At 41.3% G+C, this 16,591-nt stretch overlaps 1 protein-coding gene and 1 pseudogene across 2 annotated transcripts in view; one reads left to right on the forward strand and one right to left on the reverse strand.

Annotated features, from left to right (window-relative positions):
* Positions 1 to 11,503, forward strand: ATP5PB (ATP synthase peripheral stalk-membrane subunit b). Its single transcript, XM_035123306.3, has 7 exons — positions 1 to 86; positions 175 to 220; positions 6,422 to 6,567; positions 7,264 to 7,427; positions 8,673 to 8,798; positions 10,462 to 10,641; positions 11,370 to 11,503. The coding sequence occupies exons 1-7, from the start codon at positions 56 to 58 to the stop codon at positions 11,439 to 11,441; spliced, it is 765 nt and encodes a 254-aa protein (XP_034979197.3). The 5' UTR covers positions 1 to 55; the 3' UTR covers positions 11,442 to 11,503.
* LOC118089007 (adenosine receptor A3 pseudogene) overlaps positions 11,337 to 16,591 on the reverse strand; it is a 17,089-nt pseudogene continuing 11,834 nt past the window's right edge. The window contains exon 3 of the transcript XR_015951113.1: positions 11,337 to 15,329. The product of XR_015951113.1 is annotated as an adenosine receptor A3 pseudogene (transcript). The remainder of the gene's footprint in view (positions 15,330 to 16,591) is intronic.

Raw genomic sequence — 16,591 nt, forward strand, 5'->3', positions numbered from 1 at the left:
CGCCGGGAGGGTCACAGGGAAGGAGAGGGCGGCGGCAGCAGCAGCAGCAGCAGCGATGTTGTCTCGTTTGGCCGTGCGCGCCCTGGGTAAAGCGGGGGCTGCAGGGCGGGCGGCCGGGCGGGCTGCTGGGTTCCGGGGGCTGTGCTTTGATTCTCTTGTTCTTGCCTCCCGCAGCCCCGGCTGGTGGCCTGAAGAGCTTGGCGCCCGCTCTGACCGTGGGGTGAGTGAATGCAGATCGTGAGGGTGGCCTTGGAATAGGAAGAAGAGGGGAAGGAAGCGGCTGCTTTTCTCCGGGAAAAGCACAGGGAATAAAGAGGAGGTTAGGCTTCTACAGGAGGCTGCAGCGACGCAGGTCGTCGTAAAGACTCGCAGGGATTATGCAGGTTAGGAACGGGAATCCAGGCCACAAGAAGCGGAAAGGCGCAACTGAATTATCTTGGTATAATGCATTGGTGGCGAACCTTTTAGATACCGAGTGCCCAAACTGCAACCCAGAACCCACTTATTTATCGCAAAGTGCCAACATGGCAATTTAACCTGAATACTGAGGTTTTAGTTTAGAAAAAACAACCTTGTACATTAGGGTTAATGTAACCCTTTCCACTAATATATAATTTTATGATATAACTCGGTGTATTTTATAAAAAAAATTTTTTAGGGGTACTCTCATTTTGACTCAGGAAAATCACCATCGGAAAAATAAATACAGTTCGAATTGGGGGAAATAAATACAGTTAATTTCTTCTCCCATTAAATTCACAAAATGTTTAGGGGTATGCGTACCCCTGCGTCCCGACAGGAAAAAAAGCACTGGTATTGCACAGCCGCCAATCATCTGCGATATTGCTGCAGAGAATCTTCTCACGTCTTTCAGGAGCCCCGAGGAGGAGGCGCTCCTTCCTCCCAGCCCAGAGCAGGAGGTGCGGCAGGCCAGTCACACGCGTGTCCCTTCGTGTGTGTTCTCTCTCTCACCCAGAAACTCGTGGCTTCCCTGCTCTCTCCCCCCCCCCCCCGGTTCTGTGCCAGCTGATTGGTGGGTGTGCAACTCCCCCTGACGTTTACCACCCGCAGCAATGGGGGGGGGGCACGTCCGCCCACTTTGCCAACCCCCAGCAACGGCCCTGCTTTGGCAACGGTGTGCATGCCCACGGAGAGGGCGCTGAGTGCCGCCTCTGGCACGTGTGCCAAAGGTTCTCTACCACTGGTATGATGTATTGACTCAGGAGTCTTTAAGGTCTACAAGGCACATCCGGGTTGCCATCTGACAAAACTGATAATCTTACTTACAGGGAGATTGTCTGTGCTCCAGTGCCAAGGTAGAAGTGAGATCTGGTTTCTTGGTCAGTTTAGGTTAAGCCTCCATCTCCTGAACAGGTAGATCATCCTGAAGTCTGTTGAGCTCTTCTAAAAGCCTTGAGTAAATACAGTCATACCTCATGTTGTGTCCGCTTCAGGTTGCGTGTTTTTGTCTTGCGTGCCGCAGCAACCTATAAGTACCGGTACCAGAACGGGTTACTTCTGGATATTGCCGCATCAGCACTAAATCACGCCGCGTGTGCGCGCAGATGCGGCACTTCTTGATGCAAACGCTTTGAGTTGCGGACATACCTTCAGGACGGATTATGTCCGCAACTCGAGGTTCCACTGTAAAACAGAAGGTAATTGGGTTACGTTGCCTGTATAGCTGAAGGAGCGTCTCCACCCCCAGCGTTCAGCCCAGATACTTGAGATCCAGCTCTGAGGGTCTTATGTGGTTCCCTCATTATGAGAAGTGAAGCTACAGGGAACCAAGCAGAGGGTCTTCTTGGTAGTGTCGCCCGCCCTGTGGAGCGCCCTCCCATCAGATGTCAAGGAATAAACATCTACCTGACTTTTAGAAGACATCTGAAGGCAGTCCTGTACAGGGAGGTTTGTAATGTGTTCCCACTTTGCTGGTTGTTGTTTTCATACTACAAAGGCAGCATATAGAATTGTAAAGCCTTCTCTATCCCAGTTCTGGGCACCACAATTTAAGAGGGATATTGACAAGCAGGAATGTGTGCAGAGGAAGGCAACCAATATGATCAAGGGTTTGGAAAACAAGACTAATGAGGAATGGTTGAGCAAATTGGGTATGTTTCCCCAGTGCCCTCTGGGTTCAGCCAGGGTGCCAATAAAATCCATATTCCATTGTCAGACAAACAGCTGTTTATTTAGGCATTTTAAGGCCTGGGCAACATAACCTCAACCAGCGAGTTGTTGGGTGGGGGCGCTCCCAATATGAAAAAAGCACAAGCATTTATATATTTATAAACAAAGGGCAACTATGTCCATATATGTCAGTACTTACTTCTACCAGTTTCTACTGGTTTAATCACAAGTCTTAGCAACTTTTAAAAAATATTTCCATCCTTCCTTTGTCCTTAATGATTATAGCAATAGTTCATATGTATGTGTTTTCATGGTTCTTTTGCAAATAAGCCTTCACATTCCAGCTTTTACTTGCTCACACACACATTTCAACTTGCAATTTTATTTCTAAAATTTCAGTTACACCACTAATATGAATTTATATATGCAATTCTCATTGACTGTATTTTTCTGCATTTCATTTCCCTCTGATCTCACTTTTTACATCCCCCCACCCCCAAATAAATTTGTGTGTGTGTGTGTGTCTGCGTGCAACTGAGAATAACAGCTTTAAGGTGCCAAAGGGCCCTTTAATTTTTTATCACCAAGTTGCAGCTTGCTTCTACTGTGTAGCAAGCAACTTCTAAACTGAGGAGAATTTTTACAACATGTTGTAATTCAGTGCGAGGCACACATAGTGCTCTCTCTTCACTGGGATACCAAACTTCAAGGGGCTTGTCTTGTTTAGGCACATTGGAAACATGCTTTTCCATGTTAAAAGTGGTTTGTTTTGGTGTGGCTATCTTTGTTCTTTAAGTTTAGCCCTTCCCATCGCTCTGTGATTGCTTTTTCTCCCCCATAATTTTAAGTCTGCTATTAAGTTATGCTTGCCTAAGATGAAAGCACAAAGATAATAGGAACATTACTTTTTATGCATGATTTTGGAGAATTTGGAGCCTTTTCCAAGTGCTACAGCTTGCACATTTTTTGGATGTGACAATGATGCTTTGGAATTCCTAGAAACACATACACTGTCACTATATAACCTTATAATGCCCGGTGAAGACCTGAATCCTTAAATATGCCTTTGGAGAGAGCTCAGCTGAGAAATCTGTTTTGTTTACTGATTCTATTATAATATTTAAAAAAAATTCCTTCAGTAGCACCTTAAAGACCAACTAAGTTTTTATTTTGGTATGAGCTTTCGTGTGCATGCACACTTCTTCAGATACAGTGAAATGGAAGTTTCCAGGCACTTATGTAGAGAAGGGGTGGGGAGGGGTGGGGAGGGGGAGGGGGGATCACTCAGAAGGGTGGTGGAAATGGGTGATTGACTGACTGATAGCTGTTGATGACCGCAAACGACTGCAAATGGTTTTGCATGAAAAAGCAAGGGTTGAGATGGCTGAAGATCGCTTATCATGTATAATGAGATAAAAATCCGATATCTCTGTTCAAACCAGGTCCCTCCATGGTTTTGAGCTTGGTGATAAGTTGCAATTCAGCAACTTCTCTTTCCAGTCTATTTCTGAAATTCTTTTGTAGTAAGACAGCTACTTTGAGGTCTTGTATAGAATGTCCTGGGAGATTGAAGTGTTCTCCTACTGGTTTTTCTGTCTTCTGGTTCCTGATGTCAGATTTATGTCCATTTATCCTTTGGCGTAGGGTTTGGCCTGTTTGTCCAATATAGAGAGCTGAAGGGCACTGTTGGCATTTGATGGCATACACAATGTTAGAAGATGAGCAATTAAATAGTCCTGAGATGGTATGTTGGATGTTGTTGGGGCCAGTAATGGTGTTGTCTGGGTGTATGTGGCAGCAAAGTTGGCATCTGGGTTTATTGCAGGCTCTGGTACCAGTGTCCATGTTAAGTCTGGTGGTTGTATTATTGTGGGTGAGGAGTTGTTTAAGATTGGGTGGCTGTCTGTAGGCAATGAAAGGTCTTCCTCCCAGAGCTTGAGAAAGGGAGCTGTCATTGTCCAGGAGAGGCTGTAGATCTCTGATGATGCGTTGTACTGTTTTAGCTTGGGAGCTGTATGTGATGACTAGTGGTGTTCTGTTATTTTCTTTTTTGGGTCTGTCTTGCAGCAGGTTCTCTCTAGGTATCTGTCTGGCTCTGTTGATCTGTTGTTTAACTTCATCAGGTGGATATTTTAGTTCTAAAAAGGTTTGCTGTAGATCTCTTAGGTGAGATTCTCTTAGGTGAGATTCTACCCAAAATACACAAACCAGGAAACCCAGGACGCCCCATCATCTCAGGTATTGGCACCATTACAGTGGGTGTTTCCGGCTATATGGACTCTGTTCTGAAACCATATGCTATCAGTGCTCCCAGCTACGTACGTGACACCACAGATTTTCTGAGGAAAATACAATATTTGAACAATCTTCCTAACAATACTATACTAGCCACTATGGATGTGGAATCTCTATATACCAACATCCCACACAATGATGGTTTACAAGCCATAAGGAACACCATTTCAGATAAAACCACAGCGGACTTTGCTACCAAACTCTGCCACTTTGTCCTTACCCACAACCACTTCAAATTTGGTGATGACCTGTTCCTCCAGATCAGCGGCACAGCCATGGGCACCCGCATGGCCCCACAGTATGCCAACATCTTCATGGCAGATTTAGAACAACGTTTCCTTAACTCCTACCCACTCAAACCTCTCCTGTACCTGCGATACATTGACGATATTTTTATTATCTGGACACATGGACAACAGACCCTGGAAACCTTCCACCAGACATTCAATGACTTTCACCCCACCATCAACCTAACAATGAACCAATCTATGCAAGAAATACATTTTTTGGACACTACTATAAAAATACAGGATGGACATATAGACACCACCTTATACAGAAAACCAACTGACCGACAAACATATCTACATGCTTCTAGCTACCATCCCAAACATACCAAACAATCCATCGTATACAGCCAGGCCTTACGTTACAACCGCATCTGTTCCAACTCTACAGACAGAGAATCTCACCTAAGAGATCTACAGCAAACCTTTTTAGAACTAAAATATCCACCTGATGAAGTTAAACAACAGATCAACAGAGCCAGACAGATACCTAGAGAGAACCTGCTGCAAGACAGACCCAAAAAAGAAAATAACAGAACACCACTAGTCATCACATACAGCTCCCAAGCTAAAACAGTACAACGCATCATCAGAGATCTACAGCCTCTCCTGGACAATGACAGCTCCCTTTCTCAAGCTCTGGGAGGAAGACCTTTCATTGCCTACAGACAGCCACCCAATCTTAAACAACTCCTCACCCACAATAATACAACCACCAGACTTAACATGGACACTGGTACCAGAGCCTGCAATAAACCCAGATGCCAACTTTGCTGCCACATACACCCAGACAACACCATTACTGGCCCCAACAACATCCAACATACCATCTCAGGACTATTTAATTGCTCATCTTCTAACATTGTGTATGCCATCAAATGCCAACAGTGCCCTTCAGCTCTCTATATTGGACAAACAGGCCAAACCCTACGCCAAAGGATAAATGGACATAAATCTGACATCAGGAACCAGAAGACAGAAAAACCAGTAGGAGAACACTTCAATCTCCCAGGACATTCTATACAAGACCTCAAAGTAGCTGTCTTACTACAAAAGAATTTCAGAAATAGACTGGAAAGAGAAGTTGCTGAATTGCAACTTATCACCAAGCTCAAAACCATGGAGGGACCTGGTTTGAACAGAGATATCGGATTTTTATCTCATTATACATGATAAGCGATCTTCAGCCATCTCAACCCTTGCTTTTTCATGCAAAACCATTTGCAGTCGTTTGCGGTCATCAACAGCTATCAGTCAGTCAATCACCCATTTCCACCACCCTTCTGAGTGATCCCCCCTCCCCATCCCCACCCCTCCCCACCCCTTCTCTACATAAGTGCCTGGAAACTTCCATTTCACTGTATCTGAAGAAGTGTGCATGCACACGAAAGCTCATACCAAAATAAAAACTTAGTTGGTCTTTAAGGTGCTACTGAAGGAATTTTTTTTATTTTACTTTGATCCAGACCAACACGGCTACCTACCTGTATTATAATATTTGATAATGTTCTTTCACATTAGATTGGTTTGTAACTCAAACTGCTAACAGCTTAGAGCTCCTTAATGAAGGTAAGATAGGATAGATTTAAAAATAATAATAAAACAGAGGATTACTGAATATCCTGAAGCTAATGATTTCTATTTAGCCACAAGTATAACCTTTTTTGGGAGAAGGATTTGGAAATATGGAATCATTTTCTTTATTGCAGGGCAGTGCAAATATTAAGACCACTTCACACAAGCCAGCAACACTTTGCTCCTGTACCACCTCTTCCAGAGACAGGAGGAAAAATCCGCCATGGAATATTCCCTGAAGAATTTTTCCAGTTCTTATACCCTAAAACAGGAGTCACAGGTTAGCATGCCTGCATGAGTAAGCTCTTTGCAAAAGCCAGTTCTTAGTAAGAAACTTATATTTAAAAAGTATTATTTAATATATTTATATCTAATTTTTGAACTGAAGTCCACAAAGCACTTTACAGAGATGGTGCCTCTCCTAACGATGAGGTTACACATTATCTTCTGAAGTATGCTGTGTTGATAACAACTTAACAGCCAGCATAAGGAGAAGTACCTCAGAAGAGAGGTGTGCCTTTAGAAATTTGCATTGCATTTCCTATTTCAACTAAAATTGCCTGTGTTTATCACTCATTTTGTCTTTATTTTGAGCAATGAATGTAATCTCTTTTTAGAACAGTGGCTGTCACAGATAAGGCTGACATTCCAAAAGGAGCTGTAGTACATATGTACAAGTTAATCTCTCCTTCCTTCCCTTTCTCTAAAAAAGAAGAGAGTATGTTAAAAGGGTGATAATGCAAGCGTCATAAATTTCAATTAGTTATTAGATTGTAATGTTTTGAAAGAAGTACCACCTCTGATAACTTAGGGCTTTTGTTTCCTTGTTTGTGTGTCACAGTGCAAGGGCAGCTGAGTTCTTTCCCCTGACAGATCACATGCTCAGGGAGGGAAGCATATTCAAAATTAAGGCAAATTTCCTTTATACTGAATGTCTTTATCGTCTGTGTAATGGTATTGATTTGCTTGCTTTTAGGCCCCTATATGCTTGGGACTGGGCTTCTGCTCTATATGCTCTCTAAGGAACATTATGTAATTAACCATGAAACAATATCTGGAGCTGTTACGGTGGGAATTCTCATCTACTTAATTAAGAAGTATGGTCCAGCTGTAGCAGCTTATGCTGACAAACACAATGAGGTAAGACCGCATATTTATTGCTACTCAGTAAAAGAGTTCACATAAAAGGATACAGCTCAGCATACTATATATAGGATGCTGTCAGTCAAAATGTGAGTCATGTCTTTTCCTTGTAAATAATGTGATCAACTAAGGAGTAGCTCCCAGTTCAGCATCATCCCAGCCCACCCCATCATGCAATCCTATGCCTCTTTACTGAAAGGTAAGCCCCACTGATTTCAGTGTGGCTTGCTCTCACTATGCATAGGAGTGCAGTTTTATTGTAATATAATTGCAGTTTTTGGTGCAGTTCAACACGCCTTCATTATTTTGTAGCCTCATCTCTGATGTGCTATGGTAATAACCACAATAATAATTATGTGCAATGTCAAGACACCCAGAGAGATTTGAGTTTTCTAATGTTCAGTCAGTGGTAACTTGGTTCTCGAACTTAATCCGTTCTGGGAGTCCGTTCAACTCCCGAAACCATTTGAAAACCAAGGCGCAGCTTCTGTTTAGCTGCAGAAGCTTCATGCATTCAAGCGGAAGCCGCATCGGACGTTCAGCTTCCAAAAAACGTTTGCAAACCGGAACACTTACTTCTGGGTTTGCGGCATTCAGGAGCTGATTTGTTCAACAACTAAGTGGTTCAAGGACCAAGGTACCACTGTATTTAAGTACCTCCCAAATGAGTTCAATAGTCTGTTTTCATGCTGTTACTAGGCATGCTGTCCAAACTTGGCATGCAGTGATTACAAATTAACTGAATTAGAATGAGGTCATTTTAGAAGAGATTGGGCAGGTCTCAATGTATTATTATTTTTTCCTATGCAAATGGAGAAGAGGGTATACTACACTTAAAAATACCTCTCTGGAGTAGAATTGCATGTGCTTGCTTATTTATTTCATTTATGCCATACCTTTTTCTCCAAAGAGCTCAAGGTGGCATACATTTCATCCTCATTTCATCCCCACAACAGCCCTGTAAGGCATGTTAGGCTGAGAGGCAATGAATGATTGGCCCAAAGTGAGCTTCAAGGCCAAGTGGGGATTTGAACCCTGGTCTCACCGGTTCTAGTCCAGCACTCCAACCACTACACCACGTCTTGAATCCTGCCAATATTCAATGTAATTATTACCGTCATAACATTTACACATTGGCTTTTTTTCAACATCGTATCAAGGTCTGGAGATAGGGAAAAGTGCATGATGTGACTGCAAAACTGGATTTCTCTGAAGGTCAAACTGGCTTGTTTTTGATTTCAGGATACTATAGCAGAATTAGAATCTGTGAAAAATGCGATGATAGCTGAACACACTACGGCTATTGAAGAGGAGAAGAAAGAGCAGTGGAGGGTGGAGGGTCGTCACTATCTCTTTGATACCAAGCGGGTACAGTATCAAAATATATACACAGTGTGCGAGATCCAGGGCACCATTGGCACAAGTCGATGAGAGTTGACATTGTTGCACAAGTTTAGTTTAGTTCCTGTACAATGTTTAAATAGCAAACTTTTAAAAATGTAATAGCTTTAACATGCCTCTGATGCTTTGCTTTACTTCACTACTGTCAATCATAGAGTAGTAGAGTTGCAGGGGGACCCAAGGGTCATCAAGTCCAACTCCCTGCAATACAGGAATCTCAGCTAAAGCATCCATGACAGGTGTCCACCCAACCTCTGCTTAAAAGCCTCCAAGGAAGGAGAGTCCACCACGTGTTGTGGGAGTCTGTTCCACAGACTCCACAGCTGTTGCCGTCATAAAGTTCTTCCTGGTGTTTAGTTGGAATCTCCTTTCTTGAAGCCATTGGTTTGGGTCCTACCCTCCGTAGCAGGAGAAAACTAGCTTGCTCCATCCTATGATAGCAGTTCTGGAATTTTGAACAGAAATATTCTAAGTGCCTTTAAAATGTGTATCTGCCCAATATGAAAACGAGATGGCAATTGCGGTATCACTAGAAATTTGTAATAATTTGTTCAACTAAATTAGCTTATAACATATGCTATTAACATCAGTATATCTTGGTGATGAGATTTATGATTAAAACATTTAGCACTGTCATTAAATAATGGAATTTCAACTTTAGTGAATCAGGATCAGTGACTTGTGCTGGCAATCATATGCACAATCATAAGGGAGCAAGTTCCATTGAATATAATGGGACTTCTGTGTAGAGATGCCTATCTCATTTGGTTAGTTAAAAACACATGTTTCAGTAGAAAACTAAGTGACTTAAATCTTCAAACAAAAAGGAATATATGAAATCAAATTAAATTCCACATTCATGTTTATAGGATAACATTCCAGTCAGAATTAAATTGTTGTTTGAAAATGGAGAAAATGGATGGTGATTCACCTTTTAATCCCCTACTCTGAACCAGTATTTCCAGAAACAACATGCTTTTTATTTTGCATTTTTAGGTAGCTTAGGGTCTCGAAGTACTGTCCATGTGGTTAAGGTTAATGAATAATTGAAAAATATCTATTTGGGGATTGATTGATAAGAAACAGTACAAAAAAGCTGGAAAACGTTTAGGACATGTATTTCCTCACTGTTTGTGGAACTGGATCTTAAATAATGTCAGACACTTGTGCTCTAATCTGAAGGATCATACAAAAATGATTCTTACAAAAATATAAGTGGTACCAGACTCTTTATATGACTAGAGGCTATTGGGGGAAATATATTACATAGAGTTAAAGGCATGCTGGTATAGTATATTCCACTTGGTCCTATTATACTTACAGGCTGGCTATATGGTCTTGTTGGGAAAACTTTTTGTGGAACTTTCCTTGTGTTAAGTGTTATAAACAAGTTGGAAAAAGCTAGTGGTTAAGGTCTAAATTTTCTAACCATGTGTGTGTTTGTAGGATGCAGATAAGAGGTATTTTCTAAACTGTTCTTCACTTACGTTTTTTTGTTGATTTATATCTGTAAATTATTTAAGCGGAAGAAATACAAGATTTTGTGCGTATACCGCATGTTCATTTTGCAGAAATTCTATAGTCAGAAGTGCCCACAATGGAAAAGTGATTTCATTTCTTGCTTTTCTAGAACAATGTTGCTCTAATCCTTGAGACAAACTACAGAGAGAGGCTGTTTACTGTATACACAGAAGTGAAGAAGCGGCTGGATTATCATGTGGCAATACAGCATCTCCATCGGAATATGGAACAAAATCACATGATCAACTGGGTTGAGCAAAACGTTAGGAAGAGTATTACAGCCCAACAGGTACTCGGAGCAGGCTTCTCTATAGGTTTCCCCTTGCAGTTACCTCCACAGTACAAAATAAGTTTGTGCCTAACCTACTGGAGGGTTTGTGTGTCCCTATGATATGATTAAGGTTTAAGATGCTGCACATCTGTTTATTCAAAATTTCCATTGGAAGAGATTGCAAGAGCAGTGTCTTGGGGCACTGGTGTGGAGCATCCGGGAACTTGTTGAAACTTAGCCAAATAATAGCCAGGCACTTGAATGGGAGATGTAAAGATTAATCTCAGTGTCTGCCTGTTCCCTAAATGAAAGGGAGAGAGACGAATATTGTCCCTTGATAACAGTCTATGTGAGACTTGTTCCAATCATAGGATTGGTAGTTTTTTTGGACAGGAGGATTGAGTGTGCATTCAGATCTTGTCAAACGTCGGGGTTGGTATTTTATTTATTTTTTGCCTTCATGGGCCCAAAAGCGTTATTTTAAAAACGTAGCTGTGCTCTCGCCCTTTCTTTGTGTGATATTATGTCTAGCCTAAGTAGGTGCCTGGGTGTCAATCTTTTTATTCCTGCACAATTTTAGTCTTGATTCTAAGGAAGGGACTAAATATTGAGTTATGAAAAAATCAGTTAGGTATAGCATATCGTTTCAGTGTGGTATGATTTCAAATAAAATTGCTCATGTCATTCTCCATGTAGCTTTTTTCCTTCCAAGCTTCTTAAAGCATTCATTTGTTTTTGTATTGCAGGAGAAGGAGAGCATTGCTAAATGCATCTTGGACCTGAAGGCACTGTCAAAGTCTGCACACGCAACTGTTTAAACACAATTATGACCTCTTAAACCATATGATGGCAAATCTTAATTAAAACATATATACCTTTTTGTTGGGCTTTCTCTCTGACAGCTTCGGAGTTAAATTTCTTTAGTGTGTTCCGTTAACTCCAGTTTAACTCTCACGTAGAAATAATCGGGAAAGTGTATATAATTTGAGCAACTAATGGCAAGAGGTAGAATGAATGAAACTACGTTTTGCCTTGTGTGTCACTCTGCAACCCTCTAAAATAAATGGATGGTGTCACACCATATAGCTTGGTTTAAGTAGCAGGTAGAAAAAGACAATAAGCTGAAATACAACTTTTCACTTTGAATTAACAATGCAAACACTTTAATTTTTTTTAAAAATCCTCCATTTCCTCCTCCCTTGCTCTTACAAGCATCTTCCCCTTCCCTCATATCTTCCCAACTTCTGTATCCCTCCCTATATTCCCCCCTCCTGCATGCCTCTTTCCGCAGCTTGGGCTGGCAGCTGCTGCGGCGTGCAAAGCCGCCCAAGCTGCCCGCCCCCCAGAAAAAAAAACAACCAAACCCAGACATCTCCTTTAAAATGTAAAAATCCCCTCCAGATGGGCATGATAGCCCACCAAAAGAGTACATGTCTGGGATTTCCTGGACATATGGCAAGCCTAACCTATACCCAATTTCCCTTAGTGCAGCATTCATTTCTATGATTAGTGAAAAACCTGTATTTTCGCTACCTGTTGCCTTAAACGCATGTCGTCTATGCATGACTTACTGGTTATGATGAAGCAATGCAAACAATCCTGCACATAAACATCGTTATAGACTTATTCCACACTGAATGTAGTTCTTCTGAATTGTGCTCTTGGAATGAACTTACTAGTTTTAACATTAATTTCCGAAAGATCTATTTATGTCCACGAAGAAGTGCCATGTGATTATTGGTAAAGAGGTCTTTATTCTATGAAGGCACAATACTGGCCTCTCTTACGTACAGGAGGACACCTGTGGGGTAAGGCTTACTCCAAAAATCTTCTGTTGCTTACAGTAGCTCATGCAGATGTTTTCCTTGTTACCCCACTCAGAAGATCAACCACATTCTGAAGATCTAAAATTTGACCTGCTCCCTTGTGATACCCATCAGCATATCACGATGAAGCTGTAATCTGACAACATCCAAATCAGTTTTCTATAAGCGTGGAACGTGTATGCTATCATCATCCCCTATGACAAACTTCTCAATTTTGCCGATATGTTGGTACGCATATGAAGGAAAGTGATTGTGTAAACTGCTGTTGGTATTCTTCATGGTTTCATAAAATATTTTCCTGTAGAAATTCTTAGAAGGTTCAGATTGGTGAGGATCACACCCAACATCAATATGGAAAAGTAGGCCCGTAGGCCCCTCTCAGATCTTCTGCTATCTTGACAGTCTACTTTTGCCCCAGGGTCTCAGATAACACATTCTCAATCAACTCAGTTACCTATAATTAAAAGCCACTGGCTATGAGATTTATGTCCTCTCCCTGTTGAAAGTGTTTGTAACGGCAACACATTTGGGTGAAATTTATACAAAAGCTATCGTGTCAGCTATTTCACTCAGAAAATTTCTGCACATAGCAACATTTTTTGACACATCCTGTACCACTAACTTCACAGGACGTTTTACACAGCCAACATACAGTGCTCATGCCTGTACCTGCCTTTTCAAGAGCCTGCTTTCCACCGAGACATTCAGCAACATTTGATGCTTCGTCGTAGCATTGGCCATGACGCCTGTCAAAAGAGATCAAAGCAGCAGAGTACATCTTCCAAAACACAAGGGTTATAGCAGTGGTGGTATCATTTTCATAAAATAAAAGAATTTAAGGATTTAATCAGGAAAGTTAACAACATGGATACAATATCATTTGAATGAAGTATTTAAGACAGATAAGTAATGAGGGTTTGGAGAATATCACAAACAGATCTGTTGTAATTAATGTTAAAGTGCTGTCTAAAATAACATACTATTGGATTGGAAAACAGGATGAGCAAGTAAAATCTTCAATGATACATTCGGCAATAGATATTTGATACAATATAGATATGGAAGCGTGGGAATGATTATGGAATACGAATACAGTGGACCCTCCGGATATGGATTAAGTTCGTTCCGGGGGTCCGTCTGCAACCCGAAAAGTCCATAGGCAGAGGCGCACACATGTGGCGTGATTGAGTGCTTCTGCACACACACATGCAGTGAAACCCAGAAGTATAGAAGGTTTGCTGTGTTCGTAACCCGAAAGTTAGGTAGCCAGAGCGGTATGTAATTAGAGGGTCCACTGTATTAAATTTACAGCACGCTATGGTCTAAGAAAACTATATGAAAATGTTATATAGATGGTCTCTAATACCGTGTAAACCGGTAAAAATGTATACCTTATATTCCGGTGTATAAGATGACTGGGCATATAAGACGACCCCCAACTTTTCCAGTTAAAATACAGAGTTTTGGATATACTCGCCGTATAAGAAATACGACCCAGCATATAAGACGACCCCCGACTTTTTAGAAGATTTTCCTGGGTTAAAAAGTAGTCTTATACGCAGAATTATACAGTAAATCAAAATCAAATAAGTGTTGGAAATGTAAAGAGAAAGAAGGTACTTTCTAGCATATGTGGTGGTCTTTGCAGTAGGGTTAAAGTTTACTGGGAAATGATATATAATGAATTGAAAAAGATGTTTGTTTAAAACAACATTTGTAAAAAAAAAAAAAAAAAAAGCCAGAAGCTAGCCTTCTGGGAATTCTAGGGGTAGAACTACCTAAGCAGTATAGAAATTTATTAATGTATGCGACTACAGTGGCAAGAATGTTATTTGCCAAAAAAAAGAAGTCCTGACGAAAGAAGACTGGATACAAAAACTTGTTGACTGTGCAGAAACGGTGAAACTTACTGGAAAAATAAGAAATCAAGACAAACTTCTCATAAAAGAATGGAAATATGTACATTTGACACACCATGCCAATACTGGCACATCTTTGACGGCTTCTTGTTTGGCCAAAATGTATATGTAGAACCAGCAGATGTGGGTTGACAGAACCTCAGATGCCGGCTGTGTTACTGGATGCTACAGCAGTGAACAGCAGGCATTAACAAGGGATAGAGTTTGTTTCTGAAAAGTTCCTCTCGACTGCTGCAGACCAAAACAACTGTTACGTAAAGTCTCAGGAAGCAATAGCTCCCCTATCAGTTGGTAACTTTATTGTATCTTAGGGCAGAAGACATAAAGCTAGACAAGGCCAATGGTCTTCATCTCATGCAGCTATGAGTGTTCAGATGTCGTTGCACTGGGTGAGGTAGCATCTTCTGGATCCTTGTGCACAATATAGGTTCTTAAAATCTGGATGCAAGTTTCCCGGAACTTCTTTATCCTGAAAGTGTAGACGATGGGATTCATGACAGAGTTGGAATGTGTGAGAAGGATGCCCATGTAAGTGACATGCTGTGGGATGTTTCCTGGGCTGAAATGATTGATGCAGTTCAGAATGCACAGTGGCAGCCAACAAACAGCAAATAAGAAGAGGACTAGGGCCAATGACTTGGCTGTTCTGAACTCCTGCCTATAAAATGACCTTTGCCCGTTGACATTCATTGAACAGGGCTGCAGCTTTGTGCGGATGAGGCAGAAGATCTTTGCATAAAGGATGCACATGACAATCAGTGGGACGAGGGTTCCGGCAAAGAAGCTCATGTATATCATGTATTCCATTTTTATCACATTCGTGAAGGTACAGTTCATGACATCAGAGTTTTCTGGTTTTGCTTGTGCCCATCCAAACGGACCAAATCCCACCAGCAGTGACAAGAGCCAGATCGCTGCCAGAGCCCCGCAGATTTTTTTCTGACTGCTTTTCATCCTATACCTGTTTTGAGGAGAGAAAAATAAACTCGCATCAAATGTGCAAGAGATTCTAATGTTGGTAGTCTTATTTCCTGATAGCGCCCCCTTTTTTGTGGGAATGATACAGCCAGCTACAGCTCCCAGCTGCAAAGACTCTGGCTGTTACACTTTTTTGCTTTTAATTTAATTCTGCCGTTTTTTCTTTTGTTTCCTTTTTATTGTTACTGGGTTTTTTAAGGGCAAGCTGTATAAAATGTGAGTCTATCGGACTGAATTTATTGACAACATTTTGCTGATCTGGAGCATTTTGCATATACTAACTTGGTTTTCAATAAATACCAATACAGTGTTACCTTCGGTTATGAACTTAATTCGTTCCGGAGGTCCATTCTTAAGCTGAAACTGTTCTTAACATGGGGTGCACTTTTGCTAATGGGGTCTCCTCCTGCTGCCGCGCCACCGGCACATGACTTCTGCTCACATCCCGGGGAAAAGTTCGCAACAACAAGGGGCATCTACTTCCGGGTTAGCGGAGCTTGTTACCCGAAGCATTCGTAAGGAGGACGGTGGCTATGTTTAAACTGATACGGACTATGGCTTTCTCAGGGAGACCAACAGAAAGCCGTTTTAGTGAAGAGGAGGATAATGATCTTGCATTGTGTCCTCCACTCCCAAAGCAGGAGCTTGGTTCTCAAAATAAGTCCATTCTGGAAGTCCCTTCCAAAACGAAGGCACGCTTTCCCATAGAAAGTAATGCAAAATGGATTAATCCATTCCAGACTTTTATAAACATCCCCTAGAACAGCAATTTAACATGAATTTTACTATCTAATTAGACCATTGATCCATAAAATGAAAGCAATAAGCAATGTACTGCACTCACAGAGTCAATCTGTCTGAACTGGGTTCCACACAGTCACAAAAACAGTCTATAACCTGAAGCGCCTGTAACTCGAGGTACCACTGTATTGGAATGCTGGATATATTTGTCTTTATATAAATAATTGTGGAGGGCTGTACATCTGAATGTAACCATTAATCTCTATTGGAAGTGATGGATTTTTTAAAAATAAACCCAAAGGAATTGCATATTCTGTCTGAGCACTACTGGGTTATTCCAAGGCAGCAGCCATGCATTGTATTTCTCATGTGTTTTTTTATTTTTAGAAATTTTCTGAATGGTACAATTGCAAATGTTTGCTTTTTGGTAAGTACGCATCACTGTTTGCTTAAAACCTCAGGCTATTCTATGCTTTGCGTGGCAAATTAAACAAAATGCATAAG

The sequence above is a fragment of the Zootoca vivipara genome, chromosome 7 (genome assembly GCF_965207765.1).
Source record: "Zootoca vivipara chromosome 7, rZooViv2.hap1.1, whole genome shotgun sequence".
In the NCBI taxonomy this organism is placed as follows: domain Eukaryota; kingdom Metazoa; phylum Chordata; class Lepidosauria; order Squamata; family Lacertidae; genus Zootoca; species Zootoca vivipara.

Coding starts and splice junctions, on each gene's coding strand:
- ATP5PB (XM_035123306.3), top strand. CDS start 56: ATGTTGTCTCGTTTGGCCGTGCGCGCCCTGG. Junction 87..174: donor TTTGGCCGTGCGCGCCCTGG/GTAAAGCGGGGG, acceptor TGCCTCCCGCAG/CCCCGGCTGGTGGCCTGAAG. Junction 6,568..7,263: donor CCCTAAAACAGGAGTCACAG/GTTAGCATGCCT, acceptor GCTTGCTTTTAG/GCCCCTATATGCTTGGGACT.